Here is a 27,810-nt window from a genome sequence, read left to right as displayed (position 1 = left end):
GGGGCACCGATCCTGCCCCGGTTGCCCCTCTTCCAGGCCAGCTCTCTGCTGTGGCCAGGGAGTGCAGTGGAGGATGGCCCAAGTGTTTGGGCTCTGCACCCCATGGGAGACCAGGAGAAGCACCGGCTCCTGCCTTCGGAACAGCGCAGTGCGCCGGCCACAGCGCGCTACCGCAGCAGCCATTGGAGGGTGAACCAACGGCAAAAAGGAAGACCTTTCTCTCTGTCTCTCTCTCACTGTCCACTCTGCCTGTCAAAAAAAAAATAAAATAAAACAAAAAAATAAAAAAATAAAAAAAAGAAAGAATTTCCTAACATGTGGTACCCTGGTGCAAAAGCCTTAGCAAATGAATCCATCCACCTAGGCATGCACCCTGTTCTCGTCTCTTACCTCGCTATCCACACCTGCTCGATCAACATAAGTACAGTCCGGAGGAACTTCTTTACTCTTTTTAAGACTCTTCTTTATTTCCTTTATTTCAGCGTCCCATAAAATCAATCTTTGAATTCGAGCAGTTGAATTTGAATGTAAATAACTGAATATAAAAAATCAGGAACATTGTGAATATTGATTATAACATGCCCTCTTCTTTTCAACATTTGAAATTGTGTCTGTAAGTGCCAACATAAAAGAATGCCTGGTAATTTGAACCCAAAATATGATTGCCCTTATTAAAGGATATTCACCAGGCCTTAATTACTTCAATTCTCATTGCTTATCATCTGTTATTTTTAACATATGCATTGATACCTACTTAACAGAAAACAGAAAAACCATTCTTGGTCCTGCTTGACTACAGATTCTGGTATGAGGCCTGCTCACCTGTGGATTCCAGCAACAGGTCTGTCGCCAGATTTGGCAAGAGAGTGAGCCCATAAGCTCCACTAACTGGCCCATCTAAAATCTCCATTCAAGCCAACTGGTAAAACTGCCAAAGCCAGTTTATAAAGATTGGAAGAAATGATTGCTTCTTCAAATGCACAGAGAGCAACATGTAGTTACCAGAATCGAAGAATCAGGGAAACATGACATCACCAAAGGAATAAAATAAGATTCCAATAACAAAGCTTAAAGAAATGGAGATCTAGGGGCTGGCACTGTGGCTCAGCGGGTTACGCCCTGGCCTAAAGTGCCGGCATCCCATGTGGGAGCGGGTTCGAGGCCCGGATGCTCCATTTCCGATCCTGCTATGGCCTGAGAAAGCAGTGAAGGATGGCACAAGGCCTTGGGCCCCTACACCCATGTGGGAGACCCCAAGGGGGCTCCTGGCTCTGGATCAGTGCAGCTCTGGCCGTTGTGGCCAATTGAGATGTGAACATCGGATGGAGGGCCCCCCTCCCTCTCTCTCTCTCTCTCTCTCTACCTCTCTTCTAACTCTTTCAAATAAATAAATAAATCTTAAAAAAAAAAAAAGAAAGAAAGAAATGGAGATCTAGGGCTGGCACTGTGGCATAGTGGGTAAAGCCACTGCCTGCAGTACCAGCATCCCATATGGACACCGGTTTAAGTCCCAGCTGCTCCACTTCCAGTCCAGCTCCCTAACACACCTGGGAAAGCAGTGGAAGATGGCCCAAGTTCTTGAGCCCCTGCACACCCGTGGGAGACCCAGAAAAATCTTCCGGCTCCTGATTTCAGACTGGCCCAGCTACAACTGTCGCAGCTCTTTGTGGAATAAACCAGCAGATGAAAAATATCTCTCTCTCCCTCTCTCTCTCTCTAATTTTGTCTTTCAAATAAATAAATAGATCTTTTTAAAATAGAAGAAATGGAGATCTATGAACTGCCTAACAAAGAATTCAAGATAATCATCCTAAAGAAGTTTAGTGAGCAATATATAAGAGAACATAGAAATAAAATATTTTTAAAATCAGCAAAATAATACATGAACAAAATGAGGGTTCAACAAAGATATATAAACACGAATTCTGAAGCTGAAGAACACAATCATTGAAACAAAAAATTCAAGAGTTTCCATAGCAAACTTAGTCCAGTGAAAGAAAGAATCCACAAATTCAAAGACAGACCATTTCAATTATCTAGTTAAAGAAACACCAACAAAAAGAATGAAATAATAAGTGGGTAGGAAGCTTTTGGACCTGCTATTGTTTGAATATATTTTGTCCCAGAACTCATAATGAAGCTTGGTCCCTGTAATGGTACTGAGTGTTGTGGGACTTTAAATATATGATTAGGTTGTTAATCATAAACTTAAACTTTGTGGACCTAAGAAAATGTTAGAAATAAGCTAATCAACTGAAGAAAGTTACTGTAAAACATTGTATAATTGCTGAAATACTCAATAATCTTCTCCCACATAAGTCCCCCCAAATGATGTTCTAATTAAATTAAGTTGGTGTATCATAAAAACATAAAGCAGTGAAATATGATTTTAATTCTATAAATAATTGCACACTTCAAGGTTTCAGTACACACTGAATTCCGCAATTCCAGCAGAAATACTCACGCAGCGTACGTTCTCCTTTGAGACTTAATCGCTTTCTCCAGTTTCCTGTTTAAGTTCTTCTCTCCTTCAGAGTTGTGACTATGAGTATATTGTCTCGTCAACATATTAGTAAGAAGGCGTGAAGCTGACCTTTCCACTGAGTGAATGTTGAATCTAAAGTGAAGGATGTGAGAACACTGGATAACTGCATGTTCATTCCAGCCCAGCCCTGCATTCATTAATGAAGACCATTTTTGGATGTAGGAACATCTGTTTGGGTAACATCAATCTCTGTCATTCGTTCATTTTTGCCCATTTAACTCCTAAATCAGAGTTCATGTGAATGGAAGAGAAGATCAGAGTTAGTTACAAAGGTGAATTTTGATACTATGGTAAGAGTAGTTAGGTAAAGGCTCTTTACTAGGGAAAAAAAACCTGCTCTTTTCTCATTTGACACAGTTCCCATATCAAGACTGCTGAATTTTTGTAAAGAACAGACCAGCACCTACTTGTCATTGTTCCTAGTTAGTTCATTTTCACCTGTGACATGAAGTTTGAGTTAGGGATTGGATTTCTAGGGATACTTTTGTACTTCCTCATATTTGGCTTAACCTTTTTCTCTTCACTTTTCTCAAAAATTTTCAAACTTACTACAAGATCAATGCACATTCCTATACAGACATTTAAAGAATTGACAATTTGGCCTCATAATTTCCTTCCAATTTTGAAGTTATATATATATATATATATATATATACACTATGTGTCGGTGGGTGTCCACATATACATAGTATGCATAAATCTCTCACAAAGAGCTGATGAAAACATGATTGCTAATTCAATCATCTTGCTACCAGGCCCTATCTAATTTTTCTTTTAATTCTTTGAAGTGATTGTCATAAATATTCTTCAAGTTCTTTTCTTTCCACTTAAAGAGCTTATATATAATGAAACTTCACAAAAGAAAAATGGCAGACTAAACACTCAATATGCCATCATATGTGTATATAGGTGTATGTTAATGTATGTACTCTGTTTTGCCATATACACATTACTCTTTTTACCATATCTGATTCTACAAATATGTTGAACTTTCTATTAACTTATGGCCCAGGAAATTCCACCCTACCAAGCCATACAATTAGATTTTCAAATAAAATTCGGTAAGAGAGTGTTTGTTTTTGTTGTATTATACCCAAGTTGCTACAGAAAATATCTCTTATATGTGCTAGTTGATATAGAATATAAAAATAACATATCAGAATGAAACTGATACCTTATGATTTGATTATTGTTTATAACCCTTTTCTATATTCCTGTGGAACACTGGTCTTCCTACTTTTTACTTGTTGAACATCATGATTAGTGGTGTGTTAATCCTGTGGTCATAAAATAGATTGAAAATATGTTATTGCAGGGGCTGACGCTGTGGCACAGCAGGTTAAAGCCCTGGCCTGAAGCGTCGGCATCCCATATGGGTGCCAGTTCAAGTCCTGGCTGCTCCTCTTCCATCTAGCTCTCTGCTGTGGCCTAGGAAAGCAGTAGAAGATGGCCCAAGTCCTTGGGCCCCTGCGCCCACCTGGGAGACCTGGAGGAAACTCTTGGCTCCTAGCTTCGGATCAGTGCAGCTCTGGCCATTGTGGCCACCTGGGGAGTGAACCAGTGGATAGACTTCTCTCTGTGTCTCTACCTCTCTCTGTAACTCTGTCTTTCAAATAAATAAAATAAATCTTTTTTAAAAAAGAAAATATGTTATTGCAAAAATTAAAGGAAAATCAAGGAAAGGAGAAAGGTGGATTGAGAGAGATAGAGAGGGAATTGTGCTTATCTTAGAAGTATATATAAAATGCATGAAATCTGTTCCCCATATTCTAAAAATTTAAAAAGAAAATATAACTTCAATATGCTCACAAATTCCTGAAATTCTAATATATATCAGGTTATAAGTTCTTCCTTAATTATATTTTTCAATAGTCTGCAAATTCATATAAATCAATGTATAATGCTTTCCACAGAAAATAATTACTTACGAAAAAAATATTGCTGGTAGCCTATCCATTTCTTTAAGTTTTTCCACAAAACAAGGAAACATTCGTTCCTTTTCAATCCTTGCACTGTCAAAAGTTTGAGGCTTAAGGTACTGCAGTAGCTGATTCACCTGAATAAAGTTACCACAAATAAAAGGTAGATAAGGTACTGATGACCACAAAGGAAGGCAACAGGATGCGCAGATATTTGAGGGTGAAAAGCAAGTTGCAGTTGAACAGTATATTCAGAATGACAAATGTTAAGTAGAAAATTAGGAATTCAACCAGTCATATACTAAACATTTAAATAAAATGAAAACCTCAGAAAACTTGAATGACATAGTTCTACAATACTGTGATCAAGTTTATGTAATACTGTGGTGTTGTGCTTACTGAAAGGATTGTCACGACTTAATGCTGATCAACACTAAATACAGACTACCGAAGGATGATTTCAACATTTAATGGCAAGAAAATCTGAAATAGTTTTTCTTATCTATAGATATCACATATACATCTATGGTCTACAAATAGTATTTTAATAGGATATTTCATTATTTTTTAAGCTACAATTTTTACGTGGTATAAGTTACCAGAGAAAAGGTAATAGATTCAGTAGGGGCTGTGCATTGGGCACAGTGGTTAGGGTGCCACCTGGGATGCTGACATCACAAAACAGAGTCCCTGGGTTCAAGACCCAGCTCTGCTTTGGAGCCAACAGAAGCTAATACACACCCTGGGAGGTAGCAGGTGGTGGCCCAAATACCTGGACACCTGCCACTAAAGTGAGAGATCCAGATGTAGTTCCAGGCTCCTGCCTTCAGCTGGCCTAGCCCCAACTATTGAAGGCATTAGGGAAGTGAACCAATCGGTGGAAGATCTCTATATCTATCTATCTATCTATCTATCTATCTATCTACCTACCTACCTATCTATCCACCCATCCACCCATCCACCCATCCATCTCAGGCTCCAAAGGAATGAAGTATATGGCTGGAAGGGATGTGGGAATTAATTGGGTCTAGAGGTTTTCCACCTCCTAGGAAATGGCAAAAATACTCAATGAAATACTCAATGAAAGTCTGATCTAAGTGCTGTCTTTACACCCAAGTGTATTAGGAACCAGACAATGGCAATAGTGGGCCAAAGATTCTCCACCCTGCTGAGAATTAAACTTATACGGTGGGGGGAGGGGGTGGCACTGTGGCATAGAAGGTTAAGCCTCCTCCTATGGCACCAGCATCCAATACGGGTGCAGGTCCGTGTCCTGGCTGTTCTGTTAATGGCCTGGGAAAGCACTGGAAGATGGCCCAAGTGCATGGGCCCCTGTGCCCACATGGGAGACCCTGGCTCCTGGCTTCAGATCAGCCAGCTCCTGCCATTACAGCCATTTCAGGGATTAAAACAGCAGATGGAAGATATTTTTCCTTCCTCCCTCCCTCCCTCCCTCCCTCCCTCCCTCCTTCCCTCCCTTCCTTCCTTCCTCTCTCTCTCTCTCTCTCTCTCTCTATCTCTCCCCCCCATCTCTGTAACTCTGCCTTTCAAATACATAAATAAATCTTTTTTAAAAAATTACATAGGAGGTTGTTTTAAAATTCCCGTGCCCCAGTCCACTGGAGGTCAATCAGCTCAGAATCTCTAGATGAGATCAGGCTTCCTAGATGATTCCTGATAAGCAGCCAGGGCTGAAAACCTCTCATGAATTTAATAGCAATTTGGGACATTAGGTGTTTTAACATTTGCAGATCAATGTAGTCTGTCCCAGTGAGTTTTACTGACCGAGGTGCACATCCAAAGAGGATATAGTAGTAGCAGGTGTGGGTTGTCCCAGATGGAACTGAAGTAATGATTCTCTACATCTTTCTTTATCTAGCTGGCTAAATTTAAGGTAGAATGGCAAAGTACAGTAATAGGATTTCCATATTCAAATACTAAAGAGCCCTATGGGGATTCTCTTGACTGTAACTGAATAAATGAGATTCATTTTATATTAAATAAAAAATCCTAAATGTCTGTCACAACCTTGCCTGGGTCCAGCTGCATCCAACTAAGCATTTCCTTTTTCAGTTCCTCTTCATATTTCTTGGCATCTGTCCTCATGATGACTACTTTATTTTTAAAGCAGCTGAATTCTTCAGGTTCTAACTCCTTGAAAATGAACAAGCACAAATACCAAAGAAAATACAGTTATCACCTGGTCTAAAGTTTGACACGTGCACGGTTATGAGGCAAATCACTCAGTTCACTGCATCCATGTTTACGAACAGCGTTAACCACATGAGGAGTTGAACACATAATATTTTTAAGTATTTAAAAGCAAGATTTATTAGAGCCAGAGGCCTCCAGCCAGAGTGGCGTGTAGGGGGCCCCAAGAGAGGCAAAACCAGAAGGGGCCCGTGGCGCTGGAGTTTTTAAGCACAGTTTTGGGGTAGGAAAAAAACTTCTCAGCTTGACATTCAGTTACAGGCAGGGACAAAACCCATCAATTTGAAAAAAAAAAAAAAAGACATATCATTCTTACTGTAGCAAGGTATTATTCTAAGAACTTTTAATTATTTGGCTTACCTTAATAACAATGCTACAAAATAGGCATTATTAGCTCTTTTAACTAATTTTTCTAAATCTAGAGAAATGAGTCTCTGAAGTTTATGCTTTGAACTATGAAATACTACGCCTTCATCTACATCAGAGTAACACCATTATCTAATTTGTTCATTCTTAACGGACTATCATGCCACAGGACTAGAGATACCAGCTAAGGAATACCCACAAACACACACACACACACATACCCCACACACACCCACACATATACACCATTCACAGACACATATGCGCACATATACAACACACATGTAGACATGCATATCACCATACACCACATGCACATACACACATACACCACACACAACATACACATACACACATACAATGAACACATACACCACACACACACAAATACACGCATACACCACAACATACACACACATACCGTGAACACATACACCACATAGACACACACAATATACACACACACACACCATGAACACATACACCACGTGCACGCACACATGTACCACCTTCACACATACACATACATCACATTCACACACATACATATACCATATTCACACACACACACACAGCACATGCAAATATACATGCACACAAACACCACATACACAGACATACACGAAATGCACACACACACACACACATACGAGAAATCTCCAAAAAGTTCATGGAAACGTGTACTGTGAAACAAACTGCATGAATTTCAAAATTACTTTGCACCAAAACAAACTTACAACTCCATTTCCTCTAATTTTTGAAATATATATACATATGTAAGTATATTATCCGTATTTACGCACACACAGAGAGAGAAACAGTGCCTAGTGTTTACTTTCGTACACGCACCTGCATTCTTGACCGTTCTGGCCAAATGTGTACCATAGCATCATACAGAAGTATGCTTTCCCGAGGAGAAAACCGAAGGTCTGCAGGGACTCCATACTTCTCTATCTAAAAAGCAGAAAATGAAAAGCCATTGATCTCTGTCCCATATGCAGATTTTAACCACCTAGACGCCTCCTTTTCCGAAGTGCTTTTGTACTTACATGGTTGACTGTGAGCGCAGCGCACGGGTGGTAGTGTGCAATGACAAAATCGTTATCCTTTAGAGAACACACATACTTTTCTAGATCGTTGTATCGTTCTTTGTACCACACTGTGAAAGTGGAATTAGAATGCGGATTAAGATGGGTTTGTCTCTCTCAACAATGATGTAATTCCGATTTTCTAAAGACAGCCAGGCCTAGGGAGAGCTGTGCTGGAGGCCTCTGTCGACAAAACGACAACAGGGCCATGCAGTGGAGGAGGAGCCTCTGTGCCTATACCGCACACAGATGTTTTACCTGCCCTCCTGGTCTGAATCTTCAGTCACAGTCCATCCTTGCTTCTTGTAATTCCTAGTGTATATTTTTCTAAATATTCTTGGAAAGCATGCTTTTGCATAAGAAACATGGTTTGAATAAAAAGGCCTGCAACCCATTCAATTATTTCAATAGGAAACACGGGTGTTACTGCTGCTATTACTATTGGGTCATCTCCCTGTCTTTGAGAACAGTATCACCATCTCCCAGAGAAAATGAGTCTTCTTCTGTCATTTACTAATTTTTTAAATCCAGGAATCCAATATGCCACAGGGCTCTGTTAATATGTCACTTAATGTTAGGACAATTTAGCATTTACCTACCTAACATGTTATCTATTTTACTTACCCATTGTTTAACCCCTCCATCTCCATAAAAATTAAGCTCTAGGAAAGCAAGGAGTTGTTTCCTGCTCTATCTCTAGGGACTTGTGTGGGAACTGGCACAGATGAGGTACTTTGACATTGTCAAGTGAAAACATGTATATGGGGCCTGTGTGGCACACCTGGTTGAGCTTCTGTATGCAACCTTGCCATCCCATAGAGTGACAGGTCAGGTCCCGGGTGCTCCACTTCCATCCACCAACACCCTGATATTGTACTGAGAAAGCAGATGATGGCCCAAGTACTTCAGCCCCTGCCAACCACGTAGGAGAGACAGATGGAGCTCCTGGCTCCTGGCTTCAGCCTGGCCCATTCTCAGCTATTATGGCCATTGAGAGAATGTTCCAGCAAATGGACAATCTTTCCCTTTCTGTGTCACTATGTCTTTCAAATAAATTAACCTTTTTTTTTTTTAAGTTTCCCTAATCTACTGTTGGTGGGAATGCAAACTAATACAGCCATTGTGGAAGACAGTATGGCGATTCCTCAGACAGCTGAAAAAAGATATACCATATGACCCAGTTATCCCACCCCTGGGAATTTACCCAAACAAAATAAAATCAGCATATGAAAGAGTTATCTGTACATCCATGTTTATTACAGCTCAATTTCCAACAGCTCAGATACGGAATCAACCCAAGTGTCCATCAAGTGGTGACTGGACAAAGAAAATGTGGAATACATACACTTTGGAATATTACTCAGCTGTAAAAAATAGAATTCTGTCTTTCACAATAAATTGGATGTACCTGGAAATCATTATACTTAGTGAAATAAGCCAGTTCAAAAAATCAAATACCATATGTTTTCCCTGATCTGTGGTAATGAAAAGAGTACCAAAAAGTAATGTATAATTATTTGCATTGCAATCTACACAAAATTATTCTTGTGTGTAAAGTTGAGATAAAATGGCTTAAAGTCTAAATGAACTTAATCATTATCCTGTAACCACACAGGAAATATTTAAATGTTACATTGTCGTTGGTTCTACTTCATTTAAAAAACTGTATAGGTGAAATGGTCACTTTTTCTCTTCAGTTATTTGTAGCCGCTGTGTATATTCCCACTAAACTAGGGTTGTTTTGCTTTTTACATGTTAAACTTCTTATTAGGTAAGGTATTAACCTTTTTTTAGTATTAAGCCTTTTTACAGTAATGGGAATTTAAAATATGCTATCTCAAAACCTAAAAAAAAAGAAAGGTAGCAGGAAGGAGATTGGGAGGGAGGAAGGGAATATCATTATGTTCTTAGACTTGTACCTATAAGCATATTGATTCTTAAAATTAATTAAAATTAAAACAAAAATGAAATTAAAAAGCATGAATGTCACATATAGGAATCTGAAATTCACAATAGCTAAGAGATGGAATTAACCTAGATGCCCATCAACTGATTACTAGATAAAGAAAATGTGGTATACATACATGATGGAATTTATTCAGCCAAAAAAAAAAAAAAAAAAAAACAAAGAGAGAGAGAATGAAATCCTCTTCTACAATAAAATGGATGCAACTGGAAACCAATTTACTTAGTGAAATAAGCCAGAACCAAAAAGACAATAGTAGGTTTTCTGATTTGTGGTAAGTAAGATATAGAGTACACAAAAAGTCACGTATATGAGTGACACTGACATCCTGAGATTTGATTATTGTTTATAGCCCTGTCTACACCCCTGCAGAATAGTGGTCTTCCTATGGGTGGAATCCTTTATTTAGTGGAGGACTAGGCCTGTGGTGAAATAAGTTGAAAGTATGTTATTGCAAAAATTGAAAGGGAAAAAAAGAAAGGATGGAGGAGGGTGGTAGGGAGAGTGGGAAGTATCATTATGTCCTGCAAATTGTATGTTTGAAAACTGTTCTTGTTATAAGAAAAATAAAAAAGTAGTCAGATAAACATGATTCTATACTACTTCAGAGAATTCTCACGAAATAGTCCCAAATGCATGAGGTATAACAATACTCGTTAATTCAATAGTAAAACATTTAGAGTATGTACATAATAAAAACAATTATGATATGGATAAAAGCATATGATTTCAAATATCCAGTATTTTCCAAGGAAAAGAGAGGCACATACAAAAATAACTACCGAGAGCGGCAAGATGGCGGAATAGGAAGGGAGCACATTGATAGCTCGTCAAGACACACGTTAATATAAGTGGAGATACTGCAGGGTCAAGGAAGAGTAGGGGAAGAAACAGCAGAGGAAACTCTTCCGGAACTAGTGATTCACAGTGGACCTGCGTGGAGAGCGTGGGAGCCCAAGTTCGGGACACCAGCGGCAGACTCAACGCACCAGCGCTGGAACGCGAGGTGAGCCGAACCACAATAGCCCGAGATACCGGCGGGCAAGCGGAAAGAGGAGACTAGAGGGAACGAGGCTTGAAACTCCGTGGGGAAAAGTTCACCAGGCTAACTAGAAGAGAGAGAGGAAAAAAAAAAGTGAACGATACGGACACGAGTTTCTCTCTCTCCGCTCACCTCTCAAAGGCGAGCAAGACAGAGCAGGCGCCATTTTGGACATACGTCATAAGCAGGGCGACCTCAGGTCTGCACCAGCCCTGAGCCTAGCAGAAAAACCTGACTCTGGGGGGAGGGGTGAAATAACAGGAGATTGGGATCTAGCTTGGCAACCCAGTGGGAGACTGCAGGAGAGTTGGAGCCCACACGGAGGGCAGCACAGATTCCCTGTGTGGTCCTTGGGAAGGAGCTTCCAATCTCTGGCTCCTGTGGGTATATCATTTGCCTGCTAACTACCTCCAAGTACGTTCAGCTGTGTGGAATTACTTCCCTTTTGAATCAAAAAAAAAAAAAAAGAAAGAGAGATTTACCACGCCTAACCTGGGAGTGTCATCTTTGACACACCCTCAGCCCTGAGGAACCAAACACAGCTCTCAGTCCACACTCATCTCAAGCCTCTAAGGCTCCACCAAAAGCAGACAGTCCACTTAATATAGAGCCATAGTGTAACAAGAAAAAACACCACAGTGAAGAAACCAAATATCTCCAACATGCCAAACAACAAACGCAAAAACCAAGCTAACAAGAATAAGGAAGAAACTATGACGCCCCTAAATGAAAAAGACACCCCAATGCAAGATTATGAAGATGATGAGATAGAAGAAATGCAAGAAGCGGATCTCAAACAATTGATAAGAACATTAAGAAGTTCTCAAAAACAAATTATTGAACTACAGAAATCCTTCATGGACAAGATAGAAAATCTCTCTCGTGAAAGTGAAATATTAAGGAGGAATCAAAATGAAATGAAACAACTAGTGAAACAAGAAACTGAGATAGTGACAAGAAATCATAATGAAATGAAGAATTCAATAGATCAAATGACAAACACATTAGAGAGCCTTAAAAACAGAATGGGCGAAGCAGAAGAGAGAATATCGGACTTAGAAGACAGAGAACAGGAAAGGAAACAGGCAAACCAAAGAAAAGAAGAGGAAATTAGAAATCTAAAAAATATTGTCGGGAATCTACAGGATACTATTAAAAAACCCAACATTCGAGTTCTAGGAGTTCCTGAAGGCATGGAGAGGGAGAAAGGATTAGAAGGCATTTTCAGTGAGATACTAGCAGAAAATTTCCCAGGTTTGGAGAAGGACAGAGGCATCTTAGTACAGGAAGCTTATAGAACCCCTAATAAACATGACCAAAAGAGATCCTCACCACGACATGTTGTAATCAAACTCACCACAGTGAAACATAAAGAAAAGATCCTAAAAGGTGCAAGAGAGAAACGTCAGATCACTCTTAGAGGATCTCCAATTAGACTCACAGCTGACTTCTCATCAGAAACCCTACAAGCTAGAAGGGAATGGCGAGACATAGCCCAGGTACTAAGAGAGAAAAACTGCCAGCCCAGAATACTATATCCTGCAAAGCTCTCATTTGTGAATGAAGGTGAAATTAAGACTTTTCATAGCAAACAGAAACTGAAAGAATTTGTTGCCACTCATCCTGCCCTGCAAAAGATGCTTAAAGATGTGTTACACACAGAAACACAGAAACATGGTCACCAATATGAAAGAAGGTAAAGGAAGGAAACCTCACAGCAAAAGATCACAGGAAGCTCAATTTCTCTTTGACATAGAATTAAACTCTGATGCTCTGTAAAGCAATGTGTTAAAGTAATCTATTATGTTCTCTTGATGTCTGTTAAATTCTAATTGTTCAAAAACAGCTGAATTTTTATTAAGAGCTATGGGTTATGTAAATATGTGCTTATTTTCAAAGATTTGAATAATCACCTTGTAACAAGATCAAATTTGGTCTATGAGTTTATAATTTTAAACATGATGACTTAAAGTCTTTTGTCATCCACAGTTATATATGATTTGCTGCTCATAAAACTAAAGCGTTGTGGGTTCTGTGTTTAGCTGTCCTCCTATAGGTTCCTATGGACTTTTTCCAGCCACTTCTATTGTATTCAGTACTTTGGGATGGCTCTGTAAACAGATGAAGCCAATAATGTATTAGCAGAACCAACTGAGAGAAAGTATGGTTAACTGAGGTTACTAAAAAAGCAATTCAAATCAATTGGCAATCTACAAAAAGTTAAAGATTTTAAAAGCTATTATTAAAAATGCTATATTGGTCTAGTATGCTATGTTATATGTGTGTACATATTGTATGTCCACATGGGGAAATTTTATTGAGTTTATTTTAAATGGCTTATAGATAAGATTGTCCATAAATTTAAGCTGCTAAAATCAATCAAAGATACATTTTAATTTGTGGGACCTGAATCTGTGTATCATATGTTTTAAACTTGTTGGTAGAAAGAAACTAAAAACATTTTATATGGTTGTGCTTAAGTTTACTGGTTAAACAAACTACACCATGTTAGATATTTAAGAGGTGTTTTCAAATACATGATTCTTAAAATTTATAGAAGGCATTGGACCTTCTGGTAAATGTTTTCTTAAGTTGTTAACTAATGGTTGAAACTGTTTGCTAAGTATTCATGCGATATTGCTATTGTCAGCAAGCGATCTAGGACTTGCTCCCTCATTTCTCTATTCTAAGCCCAACTTGTTCTTTCATTTCTCTATTCTCTTCAAGGTAGGAAACTAATTCTATTATGAAGGAATCTGTAGGATGCACAATTTAATCTTTAGACCTTATAAAAGAGATGGCTAACATTTTTCTGCAATAGCATAGCCAAAATAAGAACTTAAATAATAATCTCATAGCTAGATTCACTTCGCCATCAGCAAAGTATACAGTAAGTAGAAAAAACCTCCCTTTCAGACCAAAGGGAAAGAAAGTTTTAAAGTGAGAATATAATTTTCCTCATGGGCATTGTCTACCTTAGAAAAACTACTACAGAACATGTCTGTGACTATAGACTTGTAGTTCAGGCCACCGAAGATTAGAGATGGGACACGGGCACTCCCTTGACTTGCATCCTCTGGTCTGCTTTAACACAAACCAGGAGGAAAAGAAAGCTAGGCATCAGAAGCAATGGGTGGCAGGCCTATGAATGGCTGATCTGTACAGTGATCTGCCCTCAAGGAGACCCAACAGGCCAGTCCACTGCAGTGGCTTTCAATGTGGTAAGCCTGGGCTTCAGCAGAAGTCAGCTTGTGAAGAGCCCTGGCAGCTCTGCCAAGAGTTGGATCACTGGAAATGGACCTGCCCTGGAGTCGAAGGATGCCCAGGTCAGAGCCACAGATCTTATTGGCTATAAGCTGAAAAGCCCTTCACTCAGCCCAACTTCCAAAGTGACACTGTAGCTGAGGGTGTGGTCAAGTAGGGTCAGCAACATTGCAGGCAGAACTGTAAATTTCTTGTTAGAGATGCCCCCTGCCTTTACCTGGCCAGCTCTCCTCCCAGGCCAGCCAAGTAATGAAAGTCAACAGAGTGCCTTCCCCTAGGAGGTTCACACCTCCCTTAGGATATACCCCATGTGAAGAGATAGGTAGGTCTGGGCCTCTTAACTTACAAGGCCTAAAGCCCACCAGATTATTATTAAGCCCCTTCTATCAGGTTCTATTTGCCTCTCAATCAGAAAACTTAATTGTAGCTTAGACAGCACCTTTCTTAGCTCCTCTAATAATGACTCTGTCCTTTGTTCTAGACCCTGTCTAGCGTACTTGGGCCTCATTCCTTTGTAATCATAACCTCTACTCTACCACCAATGGCTCTACTCCCAACCTGTGTGTACTGATGGTCCTCTTCCCCACTTAATGCTGTATAATTGTTCAAACCTGGTAAATGCCACTCTTAGGATCATTGGTTACTATCCTCACTCTGTCTTTTATGACCTTGTCTAAATATGATCAGAGTCGGCAAACTTGGAAGGCTTCCATAGCCTTGGCAACTCATGACGAGAGCCTAGGGTGGTTACTGGCGCCATAAACTAGAGTGTCAATTTGTTGGATCAATAACAGGAGCCACTGTGCACTTGCTCCTCATGTGGGATCTCTGTCCTTAATGTGCTGTACATTTTGATTTGATGCTATAACTAGTACTCAAACAGTATGTTTCACTTTGTGTGTCTATGTGAGTGCAAACTGTTGAAACCTTTATACTAAATTGATCTTCTGTATGTGAAGAGAATTGAAAATGAATCTTGATGCAAATGGAAGAGGAGAGGGAGCGGGAGAGGGGAGGGTTGCGGGTGGGAGGGAAGTTATGGGAGGGGGAAGCCACTGTAATCCATAAGCTGTACACTGGAAATTTATATTCATTAAATAAAAGTTAAAAAAAAAATTAAAAAAAAAATAAAAAAAAAAACTACCATAGACGGTAGGAAATTGCATAACATAGGACATCCTATGGGACCTGAACTACAAAAATCAAGGTGGTGTTCGGGATGTGGTGCAAGGCAGAATCTTTCAAATGAAGAGTAGACAGAACTTGGCCAAGTACAGAGGAAAGTGACACAGGGAGAGCATTCTAAAAAAAAAATAAAACTGAAACTCAAAGGCAAATTTTGCACAATTAATAATCCGAACTATCAAGAAAGTTCTGAAAGGAGAAGATTTCTTGGATGAAACAGGGGATAGCACAGAAGCTGGGACCACAGGTGAAACAGGACATTTTGAAACAGTCATTGTTCAGTGAGCCAGAACTGTCCTCTAGGTTTGTTTGAGTCTTTTCTCACAGAACAGGAGTGAAATGCTTATCTTGGCTATGACTCCATATCAATCACATTAAATCATGAAGGAATTTGCACGACACCAATTAGACAATATTTGGAAAGAATTTGATCTCCAAGTTCAGTCAGTTAGCTCTGTGGACGTCAACATGGAATATCACCTCCTAGAGCTGTTTCCTATCTATTTCATTTCCTCTGTAAGTGAAAGTAAGATGTACTGCCTTTCATGGTTACAATAAGGAACAATTTGCTCTGCGTATATAGAATGCCCTCAAATGTGACGAGCACACGGGGTATGCTTGCTACTTCTGCACTCCCCTTCTCCCGAGTGAAGAAATTCATACCCAGTCTAACTTTGTACGATGGCTTTCCTACTCTTGCTCGTTGTTGTCTCTTTGAGCTTTTTAAGGCATTTCTTGATGGATCAGCATTTTCCATTGTGCTTTCAACACGTTGCCAATATCCTTTAACTAACGCCAACCACCTAGTTACAAAAAGAGAACAATCATTGTTGCAGAAAAACATGTTCCTAAGTCTGTATATATGAATCACATGAAATTTGTTTACCTTAAATAAAAAAAATTTTAAAAAGATAAAATGAAAAATCGGAAATGATGGGTGTGGTTCATTAACTCTGACAAAGATATCAACATAAAGTATAATAGGAGAACTCGGGTGAAGGGGAATATGGTAACTCTTTGTATCTCACAATTTGCTTGCAAATTTAAAATTATTCTTAAGTAAGATGTTAAAAAACAGATACAACTGGAGGGAGGCACAATGGTGGAATAGTGACAGAGAGGTCTTCTATAGGCTCCGCGAACTTAGCAGAAAAAAAAAGTGGAGAAGTTACATTCTTCGGGAAAACTGCAGTGGGAGATCTTGCAAAAGCAGTGGAAACGGCCTGGACCTAAGGAGAAGGCACAGACACACAGCAAGGAGCTTGGAGCCTGGAGCAAGAACACAACAAAGGAACCAGCAGCCCAGGATAGCTAGGTGGGGTCAGACTGCACCGGCCCTTGCCACCACCACGGCTGGTACAGCTGGAAGAAGAATCTAGTAGACTTCGCAGTGTCTGAGTCCAGCCCAGAACCCTCAGGGGAGTTGGGGCAACTGCTCACCCAGAGTGGGGGAAGAAAAGTGGAGCACCTCCCTCACCATGGCTCCAGCTTCTCTGAGCGCACCCAGCAGCTAGTGGGAACTGTTGGTAGGGGCAACCAGAGCAGTTCAAATCAACTGGTGGGGTCTGTCCCCACCTGTCATCAGGCCAAAGCACCAGCTCCTCTGCACCCATATGGCAAAGGGCAGGGAGGGGGAGCCATCCCCACCAAAGGGAAGTGCCACCCTCAGGGCTCCTGTACCCACCCAGCAGCAGGGCTGCGGATGGCAAGTACTCTGCTTGATTGCAACCCAGGGATTCTACCAAGGGGAAAAACCCCTGTGGGCTTTGAGTCTGCTCAGGGTGAAACACACAGCCTCCCTGTGGACAGGACAGCCCAGCGGGGCAGAGTGCACTCTCTTGCAGTCCTTGTCTGTGGGAAGCCCAGGGTGCTGTGACTGTGAGAGGGGGCAGGGTGTAGCGGGTGCTGGGTAAGTTCTGGGTGCAGAGCCACACGTTCAGAACTCCTAGGTTGCCAGGGCAGACCACTGCAGCTGGACCGTGCACACAGAGAGCTCTGCACACGTTCCTGAATCTGCATACAGGAAATGGATGAAATTTGTATACTTTAAATTAAATCAAATTTTTTAAACAAGAAAAGCTGTAATTTTCAAAAAAAAAAAAGAATGAATATAAATCTCAGACTCACTCAGTGAGATGCTCAGGGTTACTGATAGTAGCAGAAAGGGCCAAAAAGGGACAACGAATCATCACAAGGAGATGTTCCCACACTTCTGCTCCAACTTCTCCCCCAAGGCAGTGAACCTGTCAGTGTAAACAGACTCAACATAAGAATGGGGACAGGTGTTTTATTTTTTAATGTTAATAAACTACCTGGCTACCAGACCTACTTTTCCCTTCTACTCTCCATTTCCGTAATATTCATTCATCCACTGACAAAGATCGTGAAAGAAGCCAATATGTTTTTAGAATCACAGTATGTTCCAGACTTTAGCAATAATGTATTTAGGAATGACTTGCTTTGTAACACATCGTGATGACTGAACTATAAGCAAACACTATTGCCTGCCATGGTAGTGAAAGCTCATCAAGCACACTGAGAACAAAAGGACACATGCTAAATGTAATTTACAAATGAAACACTGGTTGAATGACAGAGATTGTCCTAAACAGATACTAAGATAAATCTTGAATAATCCTCCGCCTTGCGGCGCCAGCACACCGGGTTCTAGTCCCAGTCGGGGCTCCGGATTCTGTCCTGGTTGCCCCTCTTCCAGGCCAGCTCTCTGCTGTGGCCAGGGAGTGCAGTGGAAGATGGCCCAAGTGCTTGGGCCCTGCACCCCATGGGAGACCAGGAGAAGCACCTGGCTCCTGCCATCGGATCAGCGCGGTGCGCCGGCCACAGTGCGCCAGCCGCGGCGGCCATTGGAGGGTGAACCAACGGCAAAGGAAGACCTTTCTCTCTGTCTCTCTCTCTCACTGTCCACTCTGCCTGTCAAAAAAAAAAAAAAAATCTTGATACAAACCCACATTTGCTTATACATCACTAATCTCAACACCTTTAAACAGTCTTGATAGATAACAGTATCTATCTTCAAAGGCATTTTATAAAGAGGAAATAATTTGCTATAAATTATTTAGAATATATGCCAATCACAGTAAACATTAAAATAATGATGCAATTATATTTTGTATAGCAATGCATAAGTTACAATATGCTTAATTATTAATTAATACAATGCTTGTATTCTTTTCCTAACCTTTATTTTGTTGTGAAACCTAAGATTCAATAAATTATATAAAGCTTAGATTTTTTCAGATCACAAAGTATTATCCATGGAAATGAAGTAAACCAAGTATCATTGTCACTGCATCTGTAAATCAAGACAAATAATGCCTCTAGCATTTCAGAAGTCCAGTTTATAACACCTTCCCTCTTTGGAAGTTACTATATCACTTTTTGAAAAAACTATGATTCCATTGGTCATTCTACTTCTTCACATGTCTTTGTGTATATATGTACTTGTATGTTTATATATAAAGCATAGAAATTTATTTTGCTCATTTAAAACATTGTATAACTGGAATTATTTAGCATGTGTTCTTTGTATCTAACTTCCTTTGCCCAACATGATTTTTAAATTAATCTGCATTTCGGCCGGCACCGTGACTCACTTGGCTAATCCTCTGCCTGCGGCGCTGGCACCCTGGGTTCTAGTCCCGGTTGGAGTACCGGTTACTAGTCCCGGTTGCTCCTCTTCCAGTCCAGCTCTCTGCTGTGGCCCAGGAGGGCAGTGGAGGATGGCCCAAGTGCTTGGGTCCCTACACCCGCATGGGAGAACCGGAGGAAGTACCCAGCTCCTGGCTTCAGGTCGGCACAGCGCCAGCCATAGCAGCCATTTGAGGGGTGAACCAAGGGAAGGAAGACCTCTCTGTCTCTCTCTCTGTCTTACTCTGCCTGGCAAAAAATTTTTTTTAATTAATCTGCATTTCATTGACTTTCCTCACTCTATGTATTTTATCAAATGCCTGTGCCACCTTCTATTTTTTCCTACTCTGGAGGACATTTCCGTTGTTTGTAGTTTGATACTACCACCAACGATGCATCTATGAACATTTTATACACGTATCCTAGCCTGATCCAGTCTTACTCTTGAAAACGTGACTCCTGCTTTTCTATTTCAGGATATATACAAGTGGAATTCCTTGTTCCTGAAGTATTGTCGCCGTCACCAGTTCTGTTGAGACCATTTCCAAAGCAGCACAATGTGTGTGCCTTGCCGTTGCTCCTCCTCTTCTGCAACACCTGCCACTCTAACTGTCCACACTGTGATGGGTATGGCTCAATGAGAGGTTACTTTCAACTACTTTAGTTCTTTATTTGAGAAGAAAAACAGAGAAAGGCAGAAAGGGACAGAGAATGCACCTACTGACTGATTCACTCCCCAAATATCCACAATGTCCTGGGCCAGGCCAAAGCCAGGAGCTGGGAACTCAACCTTGGTCTCCCACATGCATGACAGGAACCCAATTACTTGAGGCATCACCTGCTGCCTCCCTGGGTGCACATTCACAGGCAGCTGGAGTCAGGAGTCTGAGTTGGGAATGGAACCCAGGCTCTTCACCATGGGGTGTGGGCAAACGCCTGCCTCTCAGTGTGATATTAACTTGTATTTCACTTGAGTTACTTTTCAGAAGTGTATCAAGGGTCTTCAAAAAGTTCACAGAAAATGTATGCTATGAAAAAGTCATTTGTGGAGGGGCTGGCATTGTGGCACAGCCGGTCCTGCGATGCCAGCATCCCATGAGCCACTGTTTGAGTCCCAGCTGCTTCATTTCTGGTCCAGCTCCCTGCTAATGCACCTGGGAAAGGTAGCAGAAGATGTTCCAAGTGCTTGGGCCCCTGCCACTCAAGTGGGAGACCCAGATGGAGTTCTTAGCTTCTGGCTTTGGCCTGACCCAGCCCTGGCTGTTGTGACCATTTGGGGAGTGAACCAGTACATGGAAAATTCATTCTCTCTCTCTCTTTCTTTTTCCCCCTTAAGGATGTGCTACAGCCAGCGCCGCGGCTCAACAGGCTAATCCTCTGCCTTGAGGCACCGGCACACCGGGTTCTAGTCCTGGTTGGGGCACCGATTCTGTCCCGGTTGCCCCTCTTCCAGGCCAGCTTCTGCTGTGGCCAGGAAGTGCAGTGGAGGATGGCCCAAGTCCTTGGGCTCTGCACCCTATGGGAGACCAGGATAAGCACCTGGCTCCTGCCATCGGATCAGCGTGGTGCGCCGGCCACAGCGCGCCAGTAGCGGCGGCCATTGGAGGGTGAACCAACGGCAAAAAGGAAGACCTTTCTGTCTCTCTCTCTCACTGTCCACTCTGCCTGTCAAAAAAAAAAAAAAAAAAAAAAAAAAAAAGGATGTGCTACACACAGAAACACAGACAGATAGCCATCATTATGAAAGAACATAAAGGCAGAAAATCCTCCAGTAAAAGTACAAAAGAAATCCAAAGTAAACAATGGGAATATTATGGAAAAATGGCAGAGCCAAGTTGTTACTTATCAATAGTCATGTTGAATGTAAATGGCTTCACTTCTCCAGTAAAAACCAGACTGGCTGAATGGATTAAAAAACAAGACTCATCTATTTGCTGCCTACAAGAAACACCTCTCACCAACAAAGATACAAACAGACTGAAAGTGAAAGGATGGAAAAAGATACTCCATGCAAACAGAAACCAAAAAAGAACTGGTATACCACCCTAATATCAGACAAAATAAACTTCAACGTGAAAACTGCTGAAAAAGACAAACAAGGGCACCATGTAACGATTAAGGGATCAATTCAACAGGAAGAGGTGACTGTTGTAAATGTACATGCACCTAGTTACAGGTCACCTGGTTATTTAAAGAAATGTTAATGGATCTAAAGGGGGGGGTGTCAGACCAAGGCAACAGGACGAGTCACACAGGGCAAAATAGCTAATAAGGAAAGGGGATATAGCCAGTGGTGACAGAGCCATGAGAATTTCCTGCAGAGAAGCCCAGGAGTCCAACAGAGACTGAGCAGGCCCACACTGAGGGAGCAAAAAGTGGTGGAAGAGCAGTGGAGAAACCGAACCTCGAGACTGACACCACCCCCACCCCCAGCAGACCAGGTGAGACACGAGGTCTCGAGTCCACGGAGCTGCAGGTAGAAGTGGGCGGAGGAGCCTGGCGAACTGTGTTTGAAGTTCCAAGCTGGAAGAACAGGGGAACAAATGGAGAGGTTGGGCACCCCCTACCATCCATGTCTCCCCTGCCCCACAACCAGACCTGCAGCCTGCTGGGAGAAGCCATATTGTTTGTTTACATCTTCAAATGTAAGCAGGGGGCTGCTGCCTTTGCTGCTCATGCTCATGCCCATCAATTGGGGGGGCCACTTCACAAGACCCCAGGAACAGGATCACAACATTCCAGAGTAATTTCCCCATCACCACCAGCAGGCTGTACAACAAGGAGAAGTCCTAAATATCGAAATCTCAGGCTCATTCCATGCACAAGTGAGAAGCAAGCCCAACCCCAGAAGGCAGGGCTTAGTGCATCAGAGCTCTCGTACCTGCCCCCATCAAGATCAAGAAGTGAACAGGAGGACTCCTGGAGGAGGCCCTGCGTGCTTCCATTTGCAACGCACAGACACATAGCAGCTCATAGCAGTGGGAAATCTCACTGTTAGGTAGGAAGTCAGATATGAGCTTATGTGTGTATGACACAAAGGCTTAAAGAGAAGACATCTATGTCCAGCATATGCATCTGCATCTCAAAGTCATCCCGATAACGTTTCAGGGGCAGCCCAGTGTTTGCATCCTACTCTGCCCCTTCCTACCCGATAATCTGCCAGGTGGGGGTCCCCGCCCCTTCTGCCTGACAATCTTCCACAATCGCAGCCCAGTATCTGCATTTTAAACACCCTGCTCCAGATCCTGGGATAGGATGGCGCCAGCTAGGCTGCCTCCTGTCTGATACCTTCAGAGGAAAACTCAGATAGGAGCTTCTTAATATTTGCATCCATAAAATCCTTTGTTTCAGGAGGAGATGTGTGAAGACAAATACTCATCTCGTTAAAAACCCCCAGCCTCCACCGGACGGTGCGCTCAGCCCTCTGCCTCTCTGCTGAGCCGCCCGCCTGCCTGGCCAGGTGTAATCTCTCCACTCAACAATATAACCTTGTTCCCTCCCCCCCAGTCCAAGCGACTAGGCACTCTCTCTCAGGTCCTGTCTGGAGAGGTGCCCATCCGTTCTTACGGATGTCCCTTCCCTAATAAACTTTGCTATTTTACTTTTCCACTACTCTGTCTCACGCCTGAATTCTTTCTTATGAAGACAAGAATCCTGCCATTCACGGGTTACATCACCACAAGCACCAAGACACATATTAAAGAGAAAAGCAACCAGAAATGAAAAAAAAAAAAGAAAAAGAAAAAACCTTAATAAGGATAAGGAAGACAATATGAGTCCCCCCCAAAGGAACACTACAACTCTTCAATAATAGAAGCTGAAGAAGAGACTGAGGTTATGCCAGATATGGAATTCAGAAAATTAATCACCAGATTACTTAGAAGCAATCAGAAATAAACTCACAATCTAAATGAAAAGTGTTCCCAAGAAATTGAGATATTAAAGAGAAGTCAGTATGACCTTGTCTAAATAAGATTGGAGTTGGTGAACTCAAAGGCTTCCATAGCCTTGGCAACCCATGATAAGAGCCTAGGGTGATTACTGATGCCATTAACAAGAGTGTCAATTGTTAAGTCAACAACAGGAGTCACTGTGCACTTACTCCCCATGTAGGATCTCTATCCTTAATGTATTATACTATGCAAATTAATGCTATAACTTGTACTCAAACAGTACTTTACATTTTGTGTTTCTGTGTGGGTGCAAACTGTTAAAATCTTTACTTAATATATACTAAATTGATCTTCTGTACATAATGATAATTGAAAATGAATCTTGATGCGAATGGAATGGGAGAGGGAGTGGGAAATGGGAGGGTTGCAGGTGGGAGGGAAGTACTTTGGAAATTTATATTTATTAAATAAAAGTTTAAAAAAAGAGAAGTTAGAATGAAATACTAGAAATGAAGAATTCCATAGTTCAAATAAAAAATGCAGTGGAAAGTCTTAACAATAGAATAAGTGAGACAGAAAAAAGAATATCAGACTAGAAGACAGTTTTCTGGAAATAATAAGGTCAGACCAAACACAAGAAGAAGAAATTAGGAAACTGAAAAACATGGTAGGAGATATACAAGATTCTATCAAACAACCCAACACACAGATCCTAGGACTGTCAGAAGGCATGGAGAGAAAGAATTAGAAGGCCTTCTTAATGAAATAATAACAGAGAACTTCTGCAATCTGGAGAAAGAGACATCCAAGTACAGGAAGTACACAGAATTCCCAACAGACAGGAAGAGAAAAGATCTGCATCTTGACACATTGTAGCATAGCTCTCCTCGGTAATGCATAAACAAAAGATCTCTCCTGTAGGAGAGAAAGACAAATCACACTCAGAGGAAACCCAATTAGACTCACTTCCAACTTCTCATCACAAACCCTAAAGACAAGGAGAGAATGGAAGACATACTCCACGTCCTAAGGGAAAAAAATTGTCAACCCAGAATACTGTACCCTGCAAAGCTCTCATTTATGAATGAAGGAAAAATAAGGATCTTCCACAACAAACAGAAATTCAAAGAATTTCTAACTACCTGCACAGCCCTAAAAAGATGTTCAATGATGTGCTACACACAAAAACAAGAAACAGGAACATCCCTACAAAAGTAGTTGAATGCAGAAAATGACCCAGCAAAAGTACAAACAAAATACAAAAACAGAACTATTTATGGAAACATGGCAGGGCAAAGTCGGTACTTAACAATACTCATGGTGAATGTAAATGGCCTGAACTCACCAATTAAAAGACACAGACTGGCTGAATGGATTAAAAAAGAAAATCCATCTACTTGCTACCTATAAGAAATATATCTTTCCAACAAAGATGCATGCAGACTGAAAGTGAAAGGATGAAACAAGAAATTCCACGCTAACAGAAACCAAAAAAGAGCTGGTGTGGCCATCCTAATATCAGACAAAATAAACTTTAACACAAAAACTATTAAGAGAGATAAAGAATGGCACTATACAATGATTAAAGGATCAATTCAACAGGAAGATGTGACTATTATAAATGTATATGCACATAATAACAGGGCACCTGGTTATTTAAAAGAAATGTGAAGGGAGATATAGATTCAAATACAATAGTAATGGGGGATTTCAATACCCCACTTTGAGCAATGGACAGATCAATGAGGCAGAATATCAAAAAAGAAATAACAGAGTTAATCAATACCATAGACAAAATAGACCTATTAGCTATCTACAGAGCCTTCCACCCTACAGCCACAGAGTACATATTATTCTACCTGGCACATGGAACTTCCTCTAGGATTGACCACATACTAGGCCATAAAGCAAGTCTCAGCAAATTCAAACAAACCAAATCATATCATACATCTTCTTGGACCACAATGCAATGAAACTGAAAGGCAACAACTCAAGAATCTCTACATTATATGAAAACACATGGAGAATGAACAACATGTTCCTGAATGAACAGTGGGTCATAGAAGAAATCAAAAGAGAAATCACAAAATTTCTGGAAACAAATGAAGACAACAATGCAACATACCAAAATTTGTGGGATACAGCAAAAGCAGTGTTAACAGGAAAATTGATAGCAATTGGTGCCTACATCAAGAAACTGGAAAGGCACCAAATAAATGAACTTTCATTCCATCTCAAGGATCTAGAAAAACAACAGCAAACCAAACCTAAAACTAGTAGAAGGAAACAAATAATTAAAATTAGAGAAAAAAATGAGAAGAAATTTTAAAAATGAAACCAAAAAACAATACAAAAGATCAGCATAACAAAGAGCTGTTTTTTGAAAAAATAAACAAAGTTGATAGACCATTGGTGCAACTAACCAAAAAAAAAAAAAAGACCCAAATCAATAAATACCAGAGATGAAAAAGGAAATGTAACAACAGACACCACAGACATAAAAAGAATAATCAGGAATCACTACAAAGAGCTGTATGCCAACATGGTGGGAAACCTAGATGCAATGGACAGAGTCCTGGACACATGCAACTACCTAATTGAGTCATGAAGACACAGAGAACCTAAGCATACCCATAACCAAGAAGAAACTGAATCAGAAATAAAGTCCCTCCCAACAAAGAAAAGTGCAGGACCAGATGGGTTCACTGCTGAATTCTATCAGACATTTAAAAAGGACTAACTCCAATTTTCTTAAGCTATTCAAAAAAACTGAAAGGGAGGGAATCCTCCCAACTCCTTCAATGAATCCTGCATCATATTAATTCCTTAGCCAGAATAAGATGCAACAGAGAAAGAGAACTACAGACCAATAGCACCGATGAACATAGATGCAAAAATCCTCAACAAAATGTTAGCCAATCAAATCCAACCACACATCAGAAACATCATCCACCCGGACAAAGTGGGATTTATCCCTGGTATGCAACACTGACAAGTCAATAAATGTGATACATCACATTAAAAAATGAAAACAAAAACCATATAGTTATCTCAATAGACACAAAGAAAGCATTTGATAGTATACAACATCCTTTCATGATGAAAACCTTAAGCAAATCGGGTACAGATAAAACAATCCTCAACACAATCAAGGAAATTTATGACAAACCCATGGCCAGTATCCTATTGAATAGAGAAAAGCTGGAAGCATTCTCTCGAAGATCCAGAACCACACAAGGATGCTCACTCTCACCACTGCTACTTAATATAGTTCTGGAAATTTTAGCCAGAGGCACTAGGCAAGAAAAAGAAATCAAAGGGATACAAATTGGAAAGGAGGAAATCAAATTATCCCTATTTGCTGATGACATGATCCTAAATATGGTACATATAGGGAATCCAAGACTCCACAAAGAGACTATTGGAACTCATAAAAGAGTTTGCTGATTTTATATCCTGCTGCTTTACCAAAGAAAAAGTCAATAGCCTTTGTATACACAGGCAATGTCACAGCTGGAAAAGAATTTCTAATATCAGTCCCATTCACAGTACCTCCAAAAAGAATCAAATATCTTGGAAAAAAGTTAACCAAGGTTGTCAAAGAACTCTATGATTTAAATTACAAAACACTAAAGAAAGAAATAGAAGAGGACAATAAAAATGGGGAGAAAATCCTCCATGTTCTTGGATTAGAAGAATCAACATAATCAAAATTTCCTTACTACCAAAAGCAATTTACAGATTCACTGTGATCCCAATCAAAATATCAATGACATTCTTTGCAGCTCTAGAAAAAAATGATGCTGAAATTCACATGGATACACAAGAGACCCCAAATAATACAGCATTCTTATACAAAAAAAAAAAAAGCTGGAGGCATCACAATACCTGACTATAAGACATACTACAGGGCTGACGCCACGGCTCACTAGGCTAATCCTCTGCCTGCAGCACTGGTACACTGGGTTCTAGTCTTGTTTGGGGCACCAGTTACTAGTCCTGGTTGCTCCTCTTCCAGTCCAGCTCTCTGCTATGGCCTGGGAGTGCAGTGGAGGATGGCCTAGGTGCTTGGGCCCTGCACCCTCATGGGAGACCAGGAGGAAGTACCCGGCTCCTGGCTTTGGATCGGCACAGCACGCTGGCCACAACGCATCAGCTGTAGCAGCCACTTGGGGGTTGAACCAACAGAAAAAGGAAAACCTTTCTCTCTGTCTCTCTCTCTCTCTCACACTGTCTAACTCTGCCTGTCAAAAAAAAAAAAAAAGAAAGAAAGAAAGAAAAAAGAAAATGTACCAAGTACAAAAAATGGTCTGGCTACTTAAAAAAAAAAGGACATACTACATACATACATACATAATCAAAAAAGCCTGGTACTTGCACAAAACGAGACTTGTACACTAATGGAACAGAATAGAAATTTGCTAAATCAGTCCATGCACCTACAACCAACTTATCTTTGACAAAGGAGCTAAAACCAATCCTTGGAGCAAGGACAGTCTCTTTTAACAAATGGTGCTTGGGAAACTGGATCTCCATAGGTAGAAGTAGGAAACTAGACCTCTACCTTCTACCTCACACAAAAATCCATTCAAAGTGGATCAAAAGCCTAAATCTAAGATCTGATACCATGAAATTACTAGAGAGCACTGGAGAAACTGCAAGACATTGGGATAGGCAAAGAGT

General features: G+C 40.8%; 1 protein-coding gene across 2 annotated transcripts in view; it reads right to left on the bottom strand.

Annotated features, from left to right (window-relative positions):
- LOC133765849 (probable ATP-dependent RNA helicase DDX60) overlaps positions 1–27,810 on the bottom strand; it is a 72,377-nt gene that overhangs the window by 26,059 nt on the left and 18,508 nt on the right. For both annotated transcript variants that reach the window (XM_062199405.1, XM_062199406.1), the window contains exons 8-15: positions 17,714–17,829; positions 16,250–16,389; positions 8,091–8,200; positions 7,891–7,995; positions 6,493–6,618; positions 4,474–4,601; positions 2,465–2,617; positions 391–535 (exon numbers count right to left, since the gene is read on the bottom strand). In XM_062199405.1, coding sequence (XP_062055389.1) covers positions 391–535; positions 2,465–2,617; positions 4,474–4,601; positions 6,493–6,618; positions 7,891–7,995; positions 8,091–8,200; positions 16,250–16,389; positions 17,714–17,829 — 1,023 coding nt within the window. The remainder of the gene's footprint in view (positions 1–390; positions 536–2,464; positions 2,618–4,473; positions 4,602–6,492; positions 6,619–7,890; positions 7,996–8,090; positions 8,201–16,249; positions 16,390–17,713; positions 17,830–27,810) is intronic.

This window comes from Lepus europaeus, chromosome 8 (genome assembly GCF_033115175.1).
Source record: "Lepus europaeus isolate LE1 chromosome 8, mLepTim1.pri, whole genome shotgun sequence".
In the NCBI taxonomy this organism is placed as follows: domain Eukaryota; kingdom Metazoa; phylum Chordata; class Mammalia; order Lagomorpha; family Leporidae; genus Lepus; species Lepus europaeus.
The sequence above is the reverse complement of the archived record's forward strand: the minus strand, read 5'-3'. Positions and strand labels throughout refer to the sequence as shown.